General features: G+C 41.0%; 5 protein-coding genes across 7 annotated transcripts; 2 read left to right on the plus strand and 3 right to left on the minus strand.

Annotated features, from left to right (window-relative positions):
* Positions 1-588: 588 nt before the first annotated feature.
* Positions 589-1,655, plus strand: LOC105387164 (bublin coiled-coil protein). Its single transcript, XM_011557855.3, has 2 exons — positions 589-788; positions 1,193-1,655. Exons 1-2 carry the CDS (start codon positions 692-694, stop codon positions 1,369-1,371), a joined length of 276 nt encoding a protein of 91 aa, XP_011556157.2. The 5' UTR covers positions 589-691; the 3' UTR covers positions 1,372-1,655.
* A 17-nt stretch (positions 1,656-1,672) lies between these two features.
* Positions 1,673-2,455, minus strand: LOC105387174 (probable NADH dehydrogenase [ubiquinone] iron-sulfur protein 6, mitochondrial). Its single transcript, XM_011557866.3, has 3 exons — positions 2,239-2,455; positions 1,972-2,148; positions 1,673-1,822 (listed from the first exon to the last, which is right to left on the minus strand). The coding sequence occupies exons 1-3, from the start codon at positions 2,353-2,355 to the stop codon at positions 1,757-1,759; spliced, it is 360 nt and encodes a 119-aa protein (XP_011556168.1). The 5' UTR covers positions 2,356-2,455; the 3' UTR covers positions 1,673-1,756.
* Positions 2,456-3,436: 981 nt separating this feature from the next.
* LOC105388345 (kinesin-associated protein 3) lies at positions 3,437-9,997 on the minus strand. Of its 2 annotated transcripts, none has more exons than XM_048628545.1 (12): positions 9,845-9,997; positions 9,275-9,458; positions 8,900-9,135; positions 8,229-8,793; positions 8,031-8,131; positions 7,509-7,745; positions 6,949-7,117; positions 6,267-6,494; positions 4,757-4,875; positions 4,225-4,378; positions 3,656-3,722; positions 3,437-3,564 (listed from the first exon to the last, which is right to left on the minus strand). In XM_048628545.1, exons 2-12 carry the CDS (start codon positions 9,429-9,431, stop codon positions 3,468-3,470), a joined length of 2,130 nt encoding a protein of 709 aa, XP_048484502.1. In that variant the 5' UTR covers positions 9,432-9,458; positions 9,845-9,997; the 3' UTR covers positions 3,437-3,467. The 2 variants fall into 2 exon arrangements, with proteins under 2 accessions (XP_048484502.1, XP_048484508.1); XM_048628551.1 differs by having other exon boundaries at positions 9,275-9,469.
* A 94-nt stretch (positions 9,998-10,091) lies between these two features.
* Positions 10,092-12,392, plus strand: LOC119690779 (putative nuclease HARBI1). The gene is made up of 6 exons (XM_048628609.1): positions 10,092-10,510; positions 10,634-10,867; positions 10,946-11,142; positions 11,311-11,443; positions 11,555-11,696; positions 11,858-12,392. Exons 2-6 carry the CDS (start codon positions 10,640-10,642, stop codon positions 12,253-12,255), a joined length of 1,098 nt encoding a protein of 365 aa, XP_048484566.1. The 5' UTR covers positions 10,092-10,510; positions 10,634-10,639; the 3' UTR covers positions 12,256-12,392.
* A 1,652-nt stretch (positions 12,393-14,044) lies between these two features.
* LOC119690864 lies at positions 14,045-16,377 on the minus strand. Of its 2 annotated transcripts, XM_038107002.2 has the most exons (5): positions 15,982-16,377; positions 15,424-15,625; positions 15,010-15,345; positions 14,704-14,863; positions 14,045-14,375 (listed from the first exon to the last, which is right to left on the minus strand). In XM_038107002.2, exons 2-5 carry the CDS (start codon positions 15,622-15,624, stop codon positions 14,200-14,202), a joined length of 873 nt encoding a protein of 290 aa, XP_037962930.1. In that variant the 5' UTR covers position 15,625; positions 15,982-16,377; the 3' UTR covers positions 14,045-14,199. The 2 variants fall into 2 exon arrangements, with proteins under 2 accessions (XP_037962930.1, XP_037962929.1); XM_038107001.2 differs by having other exon boundaries at positions 15,424-16,377.
* Between the last annotated feature and the right edge of the window lie 1,839 nt (positions 16,378-18,216).

Below are 18,216 nucleotides of genomic sequence, written 5' to 3' on the forward strand. Positions count from 1 at the left end.
AAAGTTTGACAATGAATGGGAGTTAATCTGCGTACACACCGGCCCAACGAAGGCCAACGAACGGGTTTCGTTGGCCTTCGTTGCTGCAATAGGACGGATTAGCGAATGCCAACGATCGCTCGTTGGCGTGTGCCGGTGATCCGAAGCGTGGCGGCAACATCAAAGAAATTGAGCTATTTGAACGAACCCTGTTTGGACGGTCGCCGAAGGCCAACGAACGAACGGCAAGAAAGCGTAGCGTGTAGACGTTCAATTTGATAATTACTTGGATATTTCTTGCCATTTAAATCATGCAGAAAAACAAAGAATGGAGTAAGGACGATATGTTTTCAATTATAATGAGTTTGTCGTCGTCCATGATTAAATTGCGAATTAAAGAGAAAAGATCCGGAATCAAGTGCCAACGAACGTTCGTTCGAGCACTAATTATATTTGGACGTATTAACGAACACCAACGAGCATGCGGAGGCCAACGCTAGCGAATGATAAATATCCTTCGTTGGCCGTTCGTTGGCGCGGTGTGTACGCAGCTTTAGGAAAATACAGTTTTCTTGTCTATGGAGGAGTCTAGATCACTTGACATTAATTTGTCTTCTCTATGGTGAATATTATTTTCTGAGTACTTTGTTTTGATCCGTGGTTTAACCCATTGAAAATACACAATATTTCGGATTTACCTTCTTGTTAAGATATGGCAGGACAAGACGATAGTAGAACTAGTGATGATGAAACTGTGCCCAAGAAAGAGACAGATCCGGTAGACGAAAATGACGGCACTATTGCCGAAGGTAACAAACTTACTTTGAAAAGCTCGTTCTGCAGTTTATGTTTAATAGTAGAGACTGTTACCGACAGCTTCTTATGAAGTTTTACAAAGTATCTGTTATGCATCATGATCTTTATGTCTCCATGAAATTTTTGGTCACCAGTACAGCTTATATGTGAACCTACGGGCATGGACTTATATACTAGTGTATTATTCTATGCTCCGGGCTTAGTAGACAGCGTTTAAAACCACACTTCATCATTTACACTTCTATGTGTAGACATGGTGGTACTCTATTCAGGGTGATACAATATTTTAAATTAGCAAAATGTTGTACAACCCTCAATGTTAAGAAGTAGAATCTTTTTCTGCTCTACTATGCTCACAGATTTCACTTATTCCATATTAATTGATATATATTTTCAGAATATGTCACACTGGATTCTAAATTGGATGAACTGAACATTGCCCTTGACTTTTTGGAACAGAAGAATGATGATATTCACAAAAAACTAAAAGAGTTACTGGAGTCCAACAGAGCCATCAGGGAAGAGCTGAAGAATGAGGGTGCCGGTGACGGAGACACACAGAGCAGCAGCAACTAGATAATATATTTTATTTCGTTTAAATCTTCTAGAACACTGTGATACTGAAATGTAATCAATCAAGAGCTATAATATAATATTTTGTTGATTTTCTGTTATAAATAGCTAGTTCCCAAAAGACATTTTAAAACTTATTAATTATTAAATGAATTCAGATTGTATATTGTTTAACAATCTAAATATTCTAAGTTTTTGGTTTCTTGCAATAGCCTAAAGCCTTTTGGGTACTACCTATTCATTTAGAGAAATTTAGTTTCAATGTTTACTATGATTATTGTAACCAATGAAAAAATATAACTTCTGCCTTTCTGAAAACAATGTGTTATTTATTAATTTAATTAATTATTAAAAACTAACATTTTATGTAAATCCTCTATTTCAATCTCTAATGATGCTCCTTTTTGATGAAGCGAAGTCCACAGTAGCCACAAGAATGATCACCGGGCTTGTCCTGAAAGAAGAGCATCTAGTTAGAAAATGGTAAGTATGTGTACAGTGAACAAATTATAATGGTTCCAGTAATAGGTCTATGATCTGGTAACAGATCTATGAGTCCTGTTGATACAGTATTCTTCAGGCTACTGCACTGTAATGAATTACCAAGTTGATGTAGACACGCGGGTGCCCCTCGGGCCCGCTGCCTCCATCGCACCACACGACGCGCTTGTCCACTTCCTTGGGAGGAACAGCAGCAATCAGTTTTGCAGCCCATTGTTCGTTCACTTGTTTAGGCGCATGCATGAACCTTGCAAGTCTGTAGTCGTCATTTTCCCATTTCTGAAACATCGAAGTACAATATAATAAACCCACGAAATTCTAACAGTGACTAAAATGATGTTATTATTGATTTTGAACACAAATTCGTACTTGGCCAGTGTGTGTGACGATATCTTCGCCTTGGGCATAGTTTCTGCTGAAAATAGATGTTATGCCTCTCTGAGGCAAGGATCTTGCTAATGGCAATGCTCTCGAGTAGAGGCTCATTGTTTCGACGAAAATGTGGTCCAAACCTTTGCAAAGTGTTTATGTAATTTTAAGATTTTGATTTTTGCGATGATCGAAGAGACAAATTTTATGTGAAGTCGATCTGTCAGTGTCAAATTGACATCTCAAATAAATATCTGTGTGTGTGTAAGTTATTATTCTGAGCCAACATATTAGTTACTACGAATAATAACTTTCTTGTACTTGCGATGCTGTTCCCATGATAGCATAGAACGCGGACCCGGCCGGGTGCATTTCATACTCAATGCATGCGTCCAAGGACCTATTTTATACAGAATGGATATGATAATACCATTAGCATTAGGGCACGTTCAAATATTGCGCGGCTTGTCTACGCCTATCGCATGCTGCGCCCGAACGAATCGTAAGGATCCGGCCGGTTATATTTTTTCTACGTTATCATAAAATGAAAACACCTTTTATTTAATTAATCATTATATTTAGCGATGCATTGGTTAATAAATATTAGTAGGTACATAGTGACTACTCACTCCATATTAAAAAAAAAAACAACATTTAAGGTATTTATGGTGCTGGTACAAAACTCACTTTGATAGTTAACGTTATCTACGATAGTACGCGTTTACCTACATATAAATGCGGTGCCTCTAAAGAAGTCCCGGCAAACAACCGTGGCCAAGATTGACATCTGCAAAGAAGCCAAGTTTAGGCGTATATGAGGTAGCGACACGGGACACGGGGGAGGTGGTGTGAGGGAGAGATTGGGAGAGTTCGGTGCAGCGCGATTGGTCAGTCGGAAGCTACGCTACGGTTCTCCCAGTCATTAAGGTTAAATGTTGCCTATACATATATCATGTTTGCCGGTGATCTGTAACAATCATGAAACAGAACATGACACAGCACAGTATGTATGCGAAAACATATCCGTTTGCGTAAATTATAGATCTTACACTCAAAGGATAAAGTAGGAACTCTCTATAGAGAATTGATTATTCAAGGGTTAATACTTTGCTTGCTGATTCTAGCACTGTGATCTAATCCACCAGTTTAAATAACTGGGATTTGATGAACTTCTCTATAAAATTCACAGTCAATTTTATATACAGAATACCTTTAGTGCATTATAATATTTAAGCGAAAACTTTAAGGTCGTTGGCAAACAAAGTGTCGCTATCCAATGAATTCGCTGACTCCTGCAGGGGGCCCAGGAACCCGTCGTGGATATCTCTGAAACATTGCAATACATATAATTTAATCAGTGTTTCATTCAATGAAAAGTTATGTGTGTATTTTAAGAACATAATAACTATAAGGTTACCTGTTATTTAAGTCAATAACATCTCCAGAAAAACTGTCGGACTCATCGTTCAATGAATTCTGGGAATCTGTAACATGTAAAGGTTTTACACACAATAAATAAGCCTATATCACAGTGGAATGAAATTCGTGTAAACGCTACTCATGATCAATCAATCTCAAACCATAATAAATGATGTGGCGTTAAGAGATCGATACCTCAATCGAATGGAAAATGGACGAAAAAAGTATGCAGTTGACATACGAAAATTAAATTAACAAATATTGCACCCAGCACACTGATTTCATTTAAAACAAAGAAACTTGTGAAACTATGCTCTGTTAAAAACATAGGCCATAGTGGGGTTGTTTGTTTTAGGCCGCGTACACGACGCAAGCGGGCGGGGCGGGCGGTTTGAGTCGTTTACGCACAAATTCTCCGTCAAGCCAATACAAGCGGCTGCACGCAATAGTATTATTTACCCTGTTAATTAAATCTGGTAACGCTTTTATTAACAGATCTAGGCATACCTATTTATTTAATTCTTATTTACCCAAATAAAAAAAAGTATACAAAGGGTGAATATTTACCCGAGGTGGCGAGCGGGTGCGTGGTGAGGTACTCGGCGGACAGGTAGGGCGGCAGGTCGTCCCCCTCGCCCTCCGCCCCCGCGCCGCCCCCCGGCGCGCCCAGCGTCTCCACCACCGACAGCCACTGCCCGTTGTGGCACCGGAAACGCTCCACCTGGGGATGGTTAGTTTATTTACATTTTGGGAAAAATGTGGCTTATGCTTAAGCTAATGTCGACCGTAAAGAAAGAGAGAGATAGATTTAATGGTGATATTAGATTAATGTTCCTTTCAGCAACTCAGCGTTAGTTATTACGTTATTAGTGTGGCTGGATGATGCGGACTTATGATAATAGATTTATATACTTTGAATCAGTCGGATTCAGTTTCGGATCATTTACCCAAATAACATTTAAAGAACACGAATAGTGGGGAAAGTAGGTAGCTTTACAAGCTATAAGTTTTATAAGTTAATTGTCCTGTTATCGTAGGCGTAGTAGAAAGGAAAATGTTTAATTTATCTTTCATTTAACGACCGTACAGTAAATGTTACCTTGATCCTCGCGGCCCAGTCGTTCTTCATCTGGGAGATGATGTCGAGGCAGGAGTCGCACATTTTACGAATCTCCACGTTCTTGTCTTGCATGAGATCTATCAAGTACGCTGGAGCCTCTGAAAATTATAAAATTAAGATTTTACTATAAATAAAATATCAATTACCTAAGTACCTACCTACTAAATATTTTTTGCTTCGTAAAGGCATAGACTAAAGATACCTTAAAGTGTTAAAATTAGGAAATTTTTCTTAGCTTGTCGGTGTCAACACAAGAACTGATTTAGGCAGCGTCAGTCGCTGACTGCCAGGGTGGGCCGGACGCGGACGTATACAAAATACAGTTGATACGTCACTCGTGGAGGTTCCTTTCGTGCACTCCAAAGGCTAAGTCCGCATTACTATCTGATACAGTTTCACATAATATGGACCCATTTAATTATAACATTCATATTATATAACACGTTTGATGAAGCTTTAAAATATACTTACAGATAATCGTGTTTGTATGTAAACACACTGACAATCATCATCACATCACGACCCATCACGCCCCCACTGCTGTGGCACAAGTCCGCCTAGCACAGAGCATCTCGTGTCGAAACTGGTAGTTTTCGACACAAGATGCCCCGTGCTACGAGGACGACTCAGCATCTGCACGAACACGGTCTGTAGCTCGCTGAGCGCCGCCCGCAGCCGCCAGCGCCCCCTATGACTACAAAGTGCGATGAAGCGATAAAAGCAATGACGAAAGAAAAAAGGACCCGGCATTAACATCGTTACTTAAACATATATCATCGTCTCTTTTTAACTTATTAGTGATATCGTACGTAAAAAAGGACAACAATAGTTTTGTCTTTGCCTAAAATGACAATATTGCGGCCGGTCACCATGTTTAGTGGCAGCAAACCATCCAATAACGAAAGAAACGTCATTGCAACCAACCAACCAACAAGCACGTCAGTTGTCAAAGCGACTTGCTAGTCCCAATTTATCCAATGACGAAAGAAAAAAGACCCTCACCCTCCATTTTAGTTGGCCGCTGAGTTAAGGTATGCACTTTTTTTTTACGTAGGTATGTCAAGTCCTCTTTTTTCTTTCGTCATTGGGTAAAAGGCGACTAGGAAAAAAAAACTTAAAACCCACCAGTTTTAGACACCAGATGCTCCGCGCTGGGCGGATGGCTCAACATCTGCCGGAACGCGAACACAATCTGCAGCACATGTTCATCATCGGCCTGGCGCGCCCTGAGGGCCGCGATGACTATAAAGTTCGATGTAGCAATAACAGGTAACAAAAAAATATCTGTAGACTTACCAGTCTTAGAAACAAGATGCTCCGCACTGGGCGGATGGCTCAGCATCTGTCTAAACGCGAAGACAGTCTGCAGCACATGTTCGTCGTCGGCCTGGCGCACAATGAAGGCCGTGATGACTATAAAGTTTGATGAAGCGATAACAGGTAACTAAGAAGAAAAAACTCTACCCTGTCCACCTGTCCTGTGACCTACCAGTCTTAGACACCAGATGCTCCGCGCTAGGCGGATGGCTCAGCATCTGTCTAAACGCGAACACAGTCTGCAACACATGTTCATCATCGGCCTGGCGAGCCCTGAGGGCGGCTATGAGCGCGCCGCCGCCGCCCGCCGCCGCCAGCGCCGCCGCCGCGCGCGCGTCCGCCGCCACCGCGCCCGCCAGGATCGCGCCCTCGAGAGCCAGCTCGCCGCCTAGACCGCTCTCTGGAAAGAAAAAAAGGGTGAATAAGTGTTTAAAAATGGAAAGAGAGATGGTATAATTTCGTCGAATGGCGAACACGACACTTTGATTCAAGTATTTTTTTTAATTTTACTTAATTCTACTACTACTACAATTTTAAAATAACATAAGCTTTCTATTTCTATTACAAGGAAGACCAGGGAGTAGGCCCATAATTGAATCTATAATACCTACGCTTCATAAACTACAGAAAAATGTAACTGCTACTCTATTTGCCCTTTTTTATAAAATGCTCTACCATTCAAAATAAGTAAGTACTTCTTAGCTGGTCGGTCACAAACAGTAGAGCGTATCTAGGGTTTGTCACCGTGGTGTAAGGATTAGCCAGTCAGAATAGCGTCATTTGTTGACTGCCCACACAATGTTATACCTCACTACGCTCCATTAATTATCGAATCAAGCACAACATTCCCTCACCAGGGTCCAATATCTTCATGATGGCCGGCACGAGGTGGTACCGCTCGACGACGGCGAACACGTCCAGCGTGTCCGGGTGCAGGATGTTGCTCAGTGTACCGAGGCACTCCGCCACCAGCGCCTCCGCGCCGCCGCCTGTCACCGCGCCCGCTATGTCGCCTACAAACTCCTGACAGACAATGGTTAATATTATTATGAGAATTATTAGCCTTCTATCTCTTAGTTTTCGGTACAGGCCGTATAAGTCAGTATGTCAAGGTTTTCGGTTTCTAGCAGGTCTAAATCTCCTCTTAATTTAAACGAGATGTTTGGAATTGGAACACTTGGCAGATGATCAGCCCACTGATGCTGCTTTAGGCCCATTTCTTGACCAGCATGATCCACCTGTCATATGTATATTTTTTTTAGATATTGGTTCAAATGTGACGAAGATCCCTTCCTAAATTAACCTAAAAGCTTTAATTAAAATATTTAGGTTAGCCTGCCTTTCTGTTTGGTTCATTCTGTTGGTATGAAAAACATCGCACAAGGCACATCCATCATCCTGCCACACAACTTACAACGAGCAGCGGTCGATTCTGCGGATGATGCGACAGGTTCCTGACCAGCTTCATCAACATCGCGTTGTTGTGCCGGAAGGCGCGCTCGAGCAGCTCCCGTAATCGCCCCTCGCCCGCCATCAGCGCGGCGGCGCGCGGGCACCACGCCAGGTTGATGCAGAGGGCGAGTAGAACGTCCGTGCCGCCGCCCTCGCCGCCCGTCTCGCCGTTCACGTTGAGGAGAAGCATGTCCGTTAGCTAAGGAGTTTGAATTTGGAATTTATTCTTTTTTATTAGTAGGTTATCATTGTGTTTGACTTTTAAAATTTTAGTACTGAGAAAAAAGCAGTGGATTCAGAGACAGAGATTTTTTGCGATAGATACTTTAAACTAGGTTGTTTGTTGTGTGATAATTAGAGCATGAAAGTAATTTAACAACTCTGTGCTTGGATTGTTTTATTACATACTCAATTTTATTCTCCTTGACCTGGATAAATGTCTGGGCAGAATTTCGATAATACTTATAAACACTTAAAATCTTACCAATTTGACACAATCAGACTGAGTGAACATCGGTTTCACTCGGTCATCCATGCTCAAGTGATACAATATTTTCATGGCCAAGTTTATATGTTTATCATCACCTGAAATAAAAATCATTTTAGATAAGGGTTAAGAAGTTCTGAAATGCATGACTTACGATTGCAGTTATTAGTTAGTTTTATTAGTTATTATACTTACTTGTAAATTGAATAATTTTAGGAAGAAGGCCAAGCTTGATCATCTTGTTACGTAATTTCGTATCAAAGGTCAGATTAAACAGTAATTTTAATGTGACATTGACTAGATCAGCGTTTGGTGAATCAAGCAGGACCGCCAGCTTCTCCACAATTCCCCGGGACGCCATGCTGTTCTTGTTCTCTACGAATATGGAGAGTTTCTGTAGGAAGGAGACGATGAGGATGAGCAGGTCCACGTTCGAGTGGCGCTCCATGGCCCGCATCAGCAGCCCCACCACATCCTTCTTGTACATCTTCTCCTCCACCTTCACATTATCAGCAATATTCAACAACATGTAGAATGCAACTCTCAGCAATTGCTCCTGTCTCTTTGACAGAGTCTTCAGTTTCCTCTTCAGTTGTTCCTCATCATTCTTGGAGAGCCCGTCGTCTGATGCATTGCACAGATCCTCGTGGTAACTAGAGACCAGGCTCCTGGACTTCTGTAAATTCACATCGGCTACTGCCCATGTACCAGATTTTGGTCTGCGCTTTGGTTCAGGGATTCGGCTTTTGGGAACTTCACTCTGAAAATATTATTTAGAACATTAGTGATATACTTATAGTAAATTAATGAGCTAGTGGAAACGAATGTATTACTACTTTAAGAAAGTAAGGAAAATTAAAGTATACCTTATCAGGTGTAACAGCTTTCTTTCCTTCAACTTTTTCTTTCCATTGATCATAGCGCTTTAGTTCATAATCAATAACATCCATGCAGAGTGATCCTATCTTGTACTGGATGATGATTGGATGAAACTCATTGTATGTGGAGAAGCAGAAGAATGTGTACACAATGTTGGTGCTCAGCTCTACGCTCCTCTTCCACTCTTCTCTTAGCACTCGGGACAGAGCACTTAGTAAGGCCTCTGAAATTATAATTTAGTGTCACAAAAGTTTGTAAAACAATACAATTTTCTATCTGTAGCTTGCGTCACCAACATGCTAAGAAGTAGAATATAATAATAATTATGTCAATTATAGGAAACAACACACTAAATCAGTTACCATTTCTTGCAAGTTCTATCAAATTGTCTGGGTTCCTGGCAAGTTGCAGAATCAATGCTGATCCCTTGATTTTCTCTGGAATGTCGTCATAGAGCAGCTCCACATATTCGTCCACGCGGTGTAGCACAGCCGCGGGGACGCTCTCCACCGGACTCATGACTGCTGGAAGCCGCTACAGCACTATCTGTAAAGTGTCTATAACTTAACTAAATGAAACTATTGCAATTTATGTTTAGATAGTAAACTTTAGTTCTCATTAACTATACAATTTTTTAACTATATTTGTAGCATTATGAGAAAACTAGTAGTAGTTGGTACATTGTGAATATAATATGAAAAATCTTATTGTGAATCAAGGTCTAATAAAGTTGTGGGTGTGTAATTGAGTAGGTTTGGATTTAGTAAGTATTAAAACAAATATATGTTAAACAGATGATTCCTAAGTTGGATAAATACGTTGTTTTTTTATAATTAGCCCTTTGTTAATTACTAAAAACAGAGAAGTATTCGCAAACAGTACTCAGTAAGAAAGAAGTAGGTATTCGGAAATAAAAGAATTACTTTACTTACAAAATAAACGGCTAGAAATTAATCAGCGTCGACAAAGATAAAGGTAGAATTTTCAATTAAATAACAAATCCAAGCTATCCAAGAAACCAAGAAATATCTAAAATTCTGAATCAAAATGTATTGATTTTACAACTTTTTGTTGATCAATATTGATTATCTGTGTCTCACTTGACATTGACATTTATAACGGCCGCAGAGTATAATAGACGCATTTTTCCTGAAATAAAAATGACATATTATGTATCTGCGGGGTTATTTTCTATCTCGTTGATAACTCTCTTCACCGTGATCTTACTGTCAAAAAGCAAATTTTGACACTATTCGTATTGTGTATGTTCGGTTGGGGTGGAATAATGACGTCATAATTGGTATGGGCTTCAATACCCACCGGCCGCCATCTTGTTAAAATTTTGTATGCGAATATTTTATCGAAACCCGAGATTGGTATTTTGTATCGGATAGTTGGAATCATTAGTACTAATTTGGGTTGGCCAACCGTCTTGTCTTGGGCAACTAGTAAATAGTAGCTTTTAAACCATAGAGTCACCATGGAATGTAGAAAATAACGTTTTTTTTTTAATTGTGTGGTTTTACTCTAGCTGCCTGTGACACTGAAGATTCTTGTGATCTTTCATACTTGCAAATTTTTGGTATAATTAGTAAATAGTAAGTATATTATTTATGTAATTAGTAAGAAAATGGAAATTATTTGGTTTTTTTCAGTGGGTACCTAACCTACCTTGTTAACGCCAATACCTACCTAATTAATATTTGTGCACAATTTTTTAGACTGAAATGGCACGAGCTTTTTTATTAGCTGAAGCTGAAGAGGAGCGGCAGGCCGCCGAATTAAATATATTGAGGCGTCGTCTACGGGATATGAGCAATCCAATGGAGCTGCCAGAAGACGAGTTTGTTGGGCAATTTAGGCTGACAAAGCATATATTTGCCATGGTGTTAACAGAAATTACGCCAATATTGCCTCCAGTAGAGAGAGTTACAGCAGTGCGTAACGAATTAAAAGTAAGTGTTGTCTTCTGTAATATAAAATAAGCAACAAGACAAAAGTTAGTATTTGGTCTAATTGAACTTCTCTTTCAGCTTCTGGCTGCGCTCTCATTTTACGCTCATGGTTCTTACCAAAAAACTGCTGGAGCCTCACACTGGCATTGTATGTCGCAGCCGACATTCAGCAAATGCTTGGATGAGGTAACACTTGCCCTGAACAACATAAATATATTGAAAAAATTTATAAAGTTCCCATCAACAGAAGGCGAAAGGGAACTTTTAATGAGGCGGTAAGTTTAAGTTACTATAGATATGATAATGCCTATTTACAAATTAACGTTTCACTATCACAAATATGAAATAAAGTACCTATCATTGTGTTGTAAATTTAAAGTTTATAAACTATGGTTCTACTTCTGATTTTAAATGTGTATATGTATGTATGCCTTCCATTTCAGATTTATGGAAAAGTTCCATTTTCCAGGAGTTTTAGGATGCATTGATGGCACGCATGTTGCGATAATTCGGCCAAAGGAGCATGAGGAAACATTTTTAAACAGAAAAAATTATCATTCCTTGAATGTGCTCATTGTAAGTAATGAAATAAGTGTCATTATTATACTAGCTGTTGACCTCAAGTTTCACCTCTCCTTATAAGGTTTTTCAATAGAATATGGAGAGTCAAATCAAACTTTCTTTCAGATATGTGATGCAGATTTAAATATTATGCACCTTGATGCAGCATTTGGAGGAGCGGCACATGATAGTTTTGTGTGGAACCAGAGCCCAATAAAAACTCTTATGGAGGACCTCAATAGAAATGGCAGCGTATGTTGGTTTTTGGGTAAGTTAAATACTATATAAGTAAAAACCAAAGTATCGAGTATTGAAATACTTGATCGTGTATAGGTACATATAAGTAGCTTAATAAGTCAAAAGTTATAAGGAGTACTGAAGAATTCTAATACCAAAAACCGCTAACTGTTGTTTTAAAATTTGTTTCAGGGGACTCTGGTTATGCTCTACGCCCATGGATGCTAACACCCATCCTCAATGCAGCTGTAGGATCCCCAGAAGAACACTACACGGATATGCACTGCCATGTCAGAAATACTGTGGAGCGGTGCATTGGGGTCCTTAAAGCACGCTGGAGATGTTTGCTGGCACACCGTGTGCTTCACTATGAGCCCACCAAAGCTGCAAAAATTGTAAATGCCTGCTGTGTGCTACACAACATAGCAAATGCACACAATTTACCAGTGCCCGACGACTTGCCTGCTGCTGGTGACATTCGGCAGCAGCATAATAATATTGGTAATGTGGCTAATGGTGCTGCTGATGCAGATGCAGGGCGCATGAGGGCCAACCTCGTCCAGAGGCTGTGGATTTCAAGAAATCCTTAAAAGGCGGTTGCATTATTCTATTCTATTCTCTGTGGGGGTGTAAGTACCTGCACCTGGCTCTCTCGAGTGGAATCTTTGTGCATATCCCCAAGGTCTAAAACTGCCTTTCTAAGCTTGGACCATTTCCCACCATGCTGGTCCACTGCGGGTTGGTGGGTTCACATATCTAGACTTGCTAAATCTGGATATGCAGGTTTCCTCACGATGTTTTCCTTCACCGTAAGAGCGATGGTATACATTGTACTTAAGTTAAAAGAACTCATTGGTACATGTCAGCGCCGGGATTCGAACCCGCATCTCTTGCGTGAGAAGCGGGCGCTTACCCGACTGAGCTACCACCGCTCTGGCGGTTGCATTAAAATAACCTTACTCTGATTAGGCAAATTTTTTGCTGAATATAATTTATTAATAAAAAACAAATTTTATATAAATGGCTTTTATTTTTGATTTTAAATCACATAACCTATAAATAATTATTTGCTTCAACTATACTCATTATTCAAATACGACATTTATCACAATGAATATTATCAGATATGCTTATATACCTACGACTTATAACTATATATTTATCACAGAATCAATAATAAGAGATAAAAAACTCAGTTAGAATTTTATCTCTGCTCAGTCTTTTAGGTACTTAGGTATGTATACATACAATACAGTCCCTAGACTACTATGGCATCAAATAATCAGCCTTAAAACTGGATGATAAAATAAGCAAAGTGTGTCAGCCGGTGAATACAGACCCTAGACTACTATGGCATCAAATAATCAGCCTTAAAACTAGATGATAAAATAAGTAGTGTGTCGGCCGGTGAATACAGACCCTAGACTACTATGGCATCAAATAATCAGCCTTAAAACTAGATGATAAAATTTGTAAAGTGTGTCGGCCGGTGAATACAGACCCTAGACTACTATGGCATCAAATAATCAGCCTTAAAACTAGATGATAAAATAAGTAGTGTGTCGGCCGGTGAATACAGACCCTAGACTACTATGGCATCAAATAATCAGCCTTAAAACTAGATGATAAAATTTGTAAAGTGTGTCGGCCGGTGAATACAGACCCTAGACTACTATGGCATCAAATAATCAGCCTTAAAACTAGATGATAAAATAAGTAGTGTGTCGGCCGGTGAATACAGACCCTAGACTACTATGGCATCAAATAATCAGCCTTAAAAATAGTAGGTAACGATAAAATAAGTAAAACATAACAAATGTCTTATTAAAGGTACGAAAGTGTTTAGACATACAGTCTCAGCTACTGCACGATGCAGTTGCAGCACGATGACTACGTGGGATCGTGCTGCAACTTAATATCGACCGCTTAAAGGATGATTCACGCTAAACCGTGTCTCGACCGGCCGGGCACGATGTGTGAAGTTTGGCACGGCCGAGCCGCTGTCAGGCATGGCCCGGTCAAGACACGGTGTAGCGTGAATCATCCTTTAAGCGGTCGATATTAAGTTGCAGCACGATCCCACGTAGTCATCGTGCTGCAACTGCATCGTGCAGTAGCTGAGACTGTATGTCTAAACACTTTTGTACTTACCTTGTCCAACTCATATTTGAATGTGTAATTGTAGTCTGTGACTTTGACAAGGTACAGAATAAAGCTAGAACTACACTTCTACCTTATGCCTAGCAATCTTATTTTTTTCAAGCTGCGTACACACCGGCCCAACGAAGGCCAACGAACGGGTTTCGTTGGCCTTCGTTTCTGCAATCTGCCCTGTATTATGTATGATAAATATCCATCGTTGGGATAACCTGTAGGTTGGCTGGTAGAAAATGCTCTTAGCATTAAGCCCACCTTTTGTACATTTATTTTATATTTGTGCAATAAAGAATTAAATAAATAAATAACCGTTGGCGTTCGTTGGCCCGGTGTGTACGCAGCTTTACTCAAATCAGTCATATTTTAGAACTTTGAAACTACTTATTGGCTAACTTAACCAATGCATCTTTCATTGCACTAAGAACGGCTGTTATGTTTTCTAGTACTGACACTGCATTTCTTATGGTCTCCATCATTTGTTGCTCTGTCTGAAGCCGGCTCTGCTCCAACTCGTATGCCCAAGCAGGCACATTAGCGTGTCGTGGTCTTGAGCCTAAAAATAATTACACGTATTTTAATATTGATAATGGAAAATTTCCCATAATGGTTATAAAATAAGTAGCCAAGTGCCAGTCTGACTCGGGCAAGAAGGAAGCCGTGTGGGTACCATTATTTGAAGTGATAAGCTGGTTTCAAAGGGTTTCTAATCTGACTGGCCAAGGTGACAAACCCTAGTCTAGTTCCAGTGTTAGTAGCCGCGTATACCCGAGCGCATGTCTAGGCACACCGAGCATTGGATTGCTGTTGGTGAAGCTCAGGTATACGCGGCTAGTCACTAACACGAAAGGAAAGAGAAATAGTAAAAAAAAACTTGTACTCACGAGTTGTAGTGCTGTTATTTTGTACAGAATTTAACACATTTGGTGCAACATTAGCCGTTTCTTCCACTGGTGCAGCATTATCAGTTTCTTCCACGGTTATTGGTGTATGATGGTAATCATGATCAACAATTGCAAATGTTGGCTCATGCTGATAGGTATTCTGAAATTTAAAAAATATAATATATAATCCTGTTTATCAGTTAATTAACTGTATTAATACATTAGTTTTTTTTGTAATATTTATGTTGTGTAGTATGGCTAATTATAATGTGTACCTATAGTAAATTTTACTGAAAGAAAACTCACACTCCATGTAGCTTCAGAAATTGATTCTGCAGTAGAAGTGGAAGCAGTGGTATCAGCTATAGCTTCTGCAGCAGACGTAGAAGGAGTGGGGGCAGCTTCTTCAATACAGCTTGGATGTGGCAGTGCAGTGGGTGCGGAAGGAGAGACATCCATAGTAGGGTGAGGCAGTCGCACTCCTTCCAAACCTTCAACTGCTACCCTCCCGATTATGGCAAGGGCCCTCTCTTCATAAATATCGAGGGGTTGTAAGTTATTTGGGCCTCCCCCTGTTCCATTGGCCATGCGTCGGTGGTCGGCAGCCTTCCCTTTTACCGCGTTTTTTAGTTCAATCCAATACTGTTAAACAAATATTTTTTTAATGCCATGTTCTTACTAATTTCTAAGTATTTATAGTAGGTATGGTAAATAACTTACTCTACGCCATTTTTGACCAGTTTTGGTTACTCCAGACCCAATTGAATTTAATTGTAAGGCTGCACTGTCCCACAGCCGACGTGCTGCTTGTATTCCTAGTGGGCCGGGAGGGTACCGGCCAACAGCAAGCTCTTTGTTTTTTTCGACAAACTCTAATAAAATCTCCATCTGTCTATCTGAGACCTTTCTTGTAGGCGCCATCCTGGAAATAAAATACAACATTAGTGTCCTATTCAATCTTTTTTCTTGGCACATGATATGGCACAAAAATATTACTCACAAGCACCGTTGTGCTTCACCGTTGGGAGTAGTATTATTTAATGGCTCAGTGATCCATCTACTTTTAATAACTGAGTTCCCAGTACCAAGTGTGTTAGTACATTAGATCTCAATCATCGACTTATATATTTGATTACTAGCGTATCGTACTAGAAATCATTGATCTTTATGCTTTTAATACGATATTACAATCACGGCTTTTTAAAAATTGCCGATATATCGTTTTTTTGTATGACAAAGTCTCAAATTTTAATATTAATACGTTAATTATGTACTTACCTTAGATATATTAAACAATTAAAAAACAGGAGTCACGTAATTATTAAACAAAACACACCAAAATGAAACTCTGTCTTGGATGGTTCGCTGCAGTTTGTTTTGACAATAGCTTCCAGTATCGCCATTTTTCCAAATAATGCGGCAAATTAAAGATTTGATAAATGCAGTAGTCGTAGTTTGAAGTGAAATGAAGTTTTCATTTAGTCGGCTAACCAAATCACAGAATATTTTCACAAAAATTTTGCAACCTCTAGTGTATCGATAAATCTCATACCCACTATTCGTTTAGTGATCATGACCGAGATAGCCGATGCCAAAAGATGGTCAGAAACCCATCATAGATTTAGACGGTTGGAAATCGCGAATCCATGACACCCGAGATAGAAAATGGACCGGCAGTGCTTTTAGGTTGAACACTCGCCAGTGGGATTCACTTTGCTCACAGCCGAGAAAAGAAAAGACTCAAAGCTGGAATCTACCGATGTGTCATGACACTTAAGATAGTGTCTGGGGGGTCACTTTATATGACGAAAAACGAACTTTCAGTGCACTGCGGCGCGAGCCGCTCTATCTGTTTGTATGTATTAAACGTGCCGATTGCACGACAGCTCTCGTTCGTTCGTTTCTCATCAGTATAGAGTAACGCTCCTGTACTTACCGTGCGTCACCATTCCCATGAGCAGTCCAATGATCTTTAGGCAGTTTAGAACAAAAGCTGCATTAGACAGTTTCTTCAGCAGAGACATCGAAATAAAAAATTGATTGCACAACTATCCCCAGGAGCAGTCTACAGGTCACTTTGGGTAGTTCAGAAGAAAGCTGCTTTAATAGAATACCCTACCTCAGCGGAGGCATCAAATTGAAGTGCTATAACACTTTTAGAAGCGGTGCACGTTACCCGATTTGTCGTCATCCATGCCGATGCGGCTACGGCGACTGCAGGTGGTTACTCAGGCTTCGTTGGTGTGCCCTTGTATGGCTAACATGACCAACCTTGGCAGTAAACGTTCGTCTGCATATGCCAAAATTGCTGATGAATAGCGCACGTTACTCGATACCTTCTAAATAAGTCACTCATAATGATGGCTGATGATGATGATGACCGTGCTAGCAATAGTGCAGGCGGTTCCGCTGAGCATAAAATCTCTTCCCAGACAGGGGGCGTTTGGATCTGGCAACCAGAACAGGAGTGCCAGGTGTGCGCAGCGATGCAGGTGGGACAACACAGCCGCCAGGGCAGGAGTACATGGCTGGGTCTATGCAGCGATGCAGGTAGCACAAACCAGTGGCCAGGGCCAGGACCGGGTGTACGCTGCGATGCAGGTGGCACAAAACGGTGGCCAGGGCCAGGACTGGGTGTACAGCCGCCAGGGCAGGAGTGCATGGCTGGGTCTATGCAGCGATGCAGGTACCACAAACCGGTGGCCAGGGCCAGGACCGGGTGTACGCTGCGATGCAGGTGGCACGAGACGGCGGCCAGCGCAGGAGCACAGGGCCGGGTGTATGCTGCGATGCAGGTGGCACGAACCGGTGGCCAGGGCAGGAGCGCAGGGCCGGGTGTACGCTGCGATGCAGGTGGCACGAGACGGCGGCCAGCGCGGGAGCACAGGGCCGGGTGCAGGTTACACGAAACTTCAATTTCACCGAATCGGCCTGCCTACCCTTCAGCGGGTAGGTACCGGCGGATCACATTACTTGCCGCACATGCCACAATGTCCCAACATACTGAAACTCGGAGCCACGTGCTTCCTGTAAAAAATCCTATGACGGTCCTGGAAAGCTCCTGTTTGTAAAGCCTTACATAAGCTATAATCAAGTGCATTATTGTAATAGCAAAGTTTTTATCAACTGTTTTCTAAAAATATTAGAAATTGAGGGTAGAAAAATATATTTTTACTATTTTTTCCTGTATAAAATTAACATATGCTTTACTTAACGCGGTCATTAATGTAAGTATCTAGCTCAAGCGCCACTAGTAGGACCGGAATATGTGATCAATCATCACCACGACTATTGAATCGGACCCTACTGCGTGGGATAAAAACCCCAAGCGCCGGAGCATTATGACCAGTGGCTGAGCTTTTAAAAGCAGTAAATAATAGCATTTTACTCACGGCTTATCAACTCAAACCTTCGTTGCGAAATCCTCAGCAATGGCTGCGTGCGCAGCAGCCGGCAGGTCCCGCTCCCCGACGCCACGTGTCGCGGCGGCCGCGCCCCGCGCCGCCTGGTCCG

The sequence above is a fragment of the Plutella xylostella genome, chromosome 4 (assembly GCF_932276165.1).
Source record: "Plutella xylostella chromosome 4, ilPluXylo3.1, whole genome shotgun sequence".
In the NCBI taxonomy this organism is placed as follows: domain Eukaryota; kingdom Metazoa; phylum Arthropoda; class Insecta; order Lepidoptera; family Plutellidae; genus Plutella; species Plutella xylostella.

Bases quoted from the DNA above. Each gene is read 5' to 3' on its own strand.
- LOC105387164 (XM_011557855.3), top strand. From the start codon at position 692: ATGGCAGGACAAGACGATAGTAGAACTAGTGATGATGAAACTGTGCCC. The intron at 789-1,192 runs GTAACAAACTTA...ATATATTTTCAG, and splicing joins TGACGGCACTATTGCCGAAG to AATATGTCACACTGGATTCT.
- LOC105387174 (XM_011557866.3), bottom strand. From the start codon at position 2,355: ATGAGCCTCTACTCGAGAGCATTGCCATTAGCAAGATCCTTGCCTCAG. The intron at 2,149-2,238 runs GTACGAATTTGT...TCGATGTTTCAG, and splicing joins TCGTCACACACACTGGCCAA to AAATGGGAAAATGACGACTA. The intron at 1,823-1,971 runs GTAATTCATTAC...CTCTTCTTTCAG, and splicing joins CGCGTGTCTACATCAACTTG to GACAAGCCCGGTGATCATTC.
- LOC105388345 (XM_048628545.1), bottom strand. From the start codon at position 9,431: ATGAGTCCGGTGGAGAGCGTCCCCGCGGCTGTGCTACACCGCGTGGAC. The intron at 9,136-9,274 runs GTAACTGATTTA...TTATAATTTCAG, and splicing joins GATAGAACTTGCAAGAAATG to AGGCCTTACTAAGTGCTCTG. The intron at 3,565-3,655 runs GTAACCTTATAG...GCAATGTTTCAG, and splicing joins GTTATTGACTTAAATAACAG to AGATATCCACGACGGGTTCC.
- LOC119690779 (XM_048628609.1), top strand. From the start codon at position 10,640: ATGGCACGAGCTTTTTTATTAGCTGAAGCTGAAGAGGAGCGGCAGGCC. The intron at 10,868-10,945 runs GTAAGTGTTGTC...CTTCTCTTTCAG, and splicing joins CAGTGCGTAACGAATTAAAA to CTTCTGGCTGCGCTCTCATT. The intron at 11,444-11,554 runs GTAAGTAATGAA...ACTTTCTTTCAG, and splicing joins ATTCCTTGAATGTGCTCATT to ATATGTGATGCAGATTTAAA.
- LOC119690864 (XM_038107001.2), bottom strand. From the start codon at position 15,678: ATGTGCCAAGAAAAAAGATTGAATAGGACACTAATGTTGTATTTTATT. The intron at 14,864-15,009 runs GTGAGTTTTCTT...TTTAAATTTCAG, and splicing joins TTTCTGAAGCTACATGGAGT to AATACCTATCAGCATGAGCC. The intron at 14,376-14,703 runs GTGAGTACAAGT...AATTATTTTTAG, and splicing joins AAATAACAGCACTACAACTC to GCTCAAGACCACGACACGCT.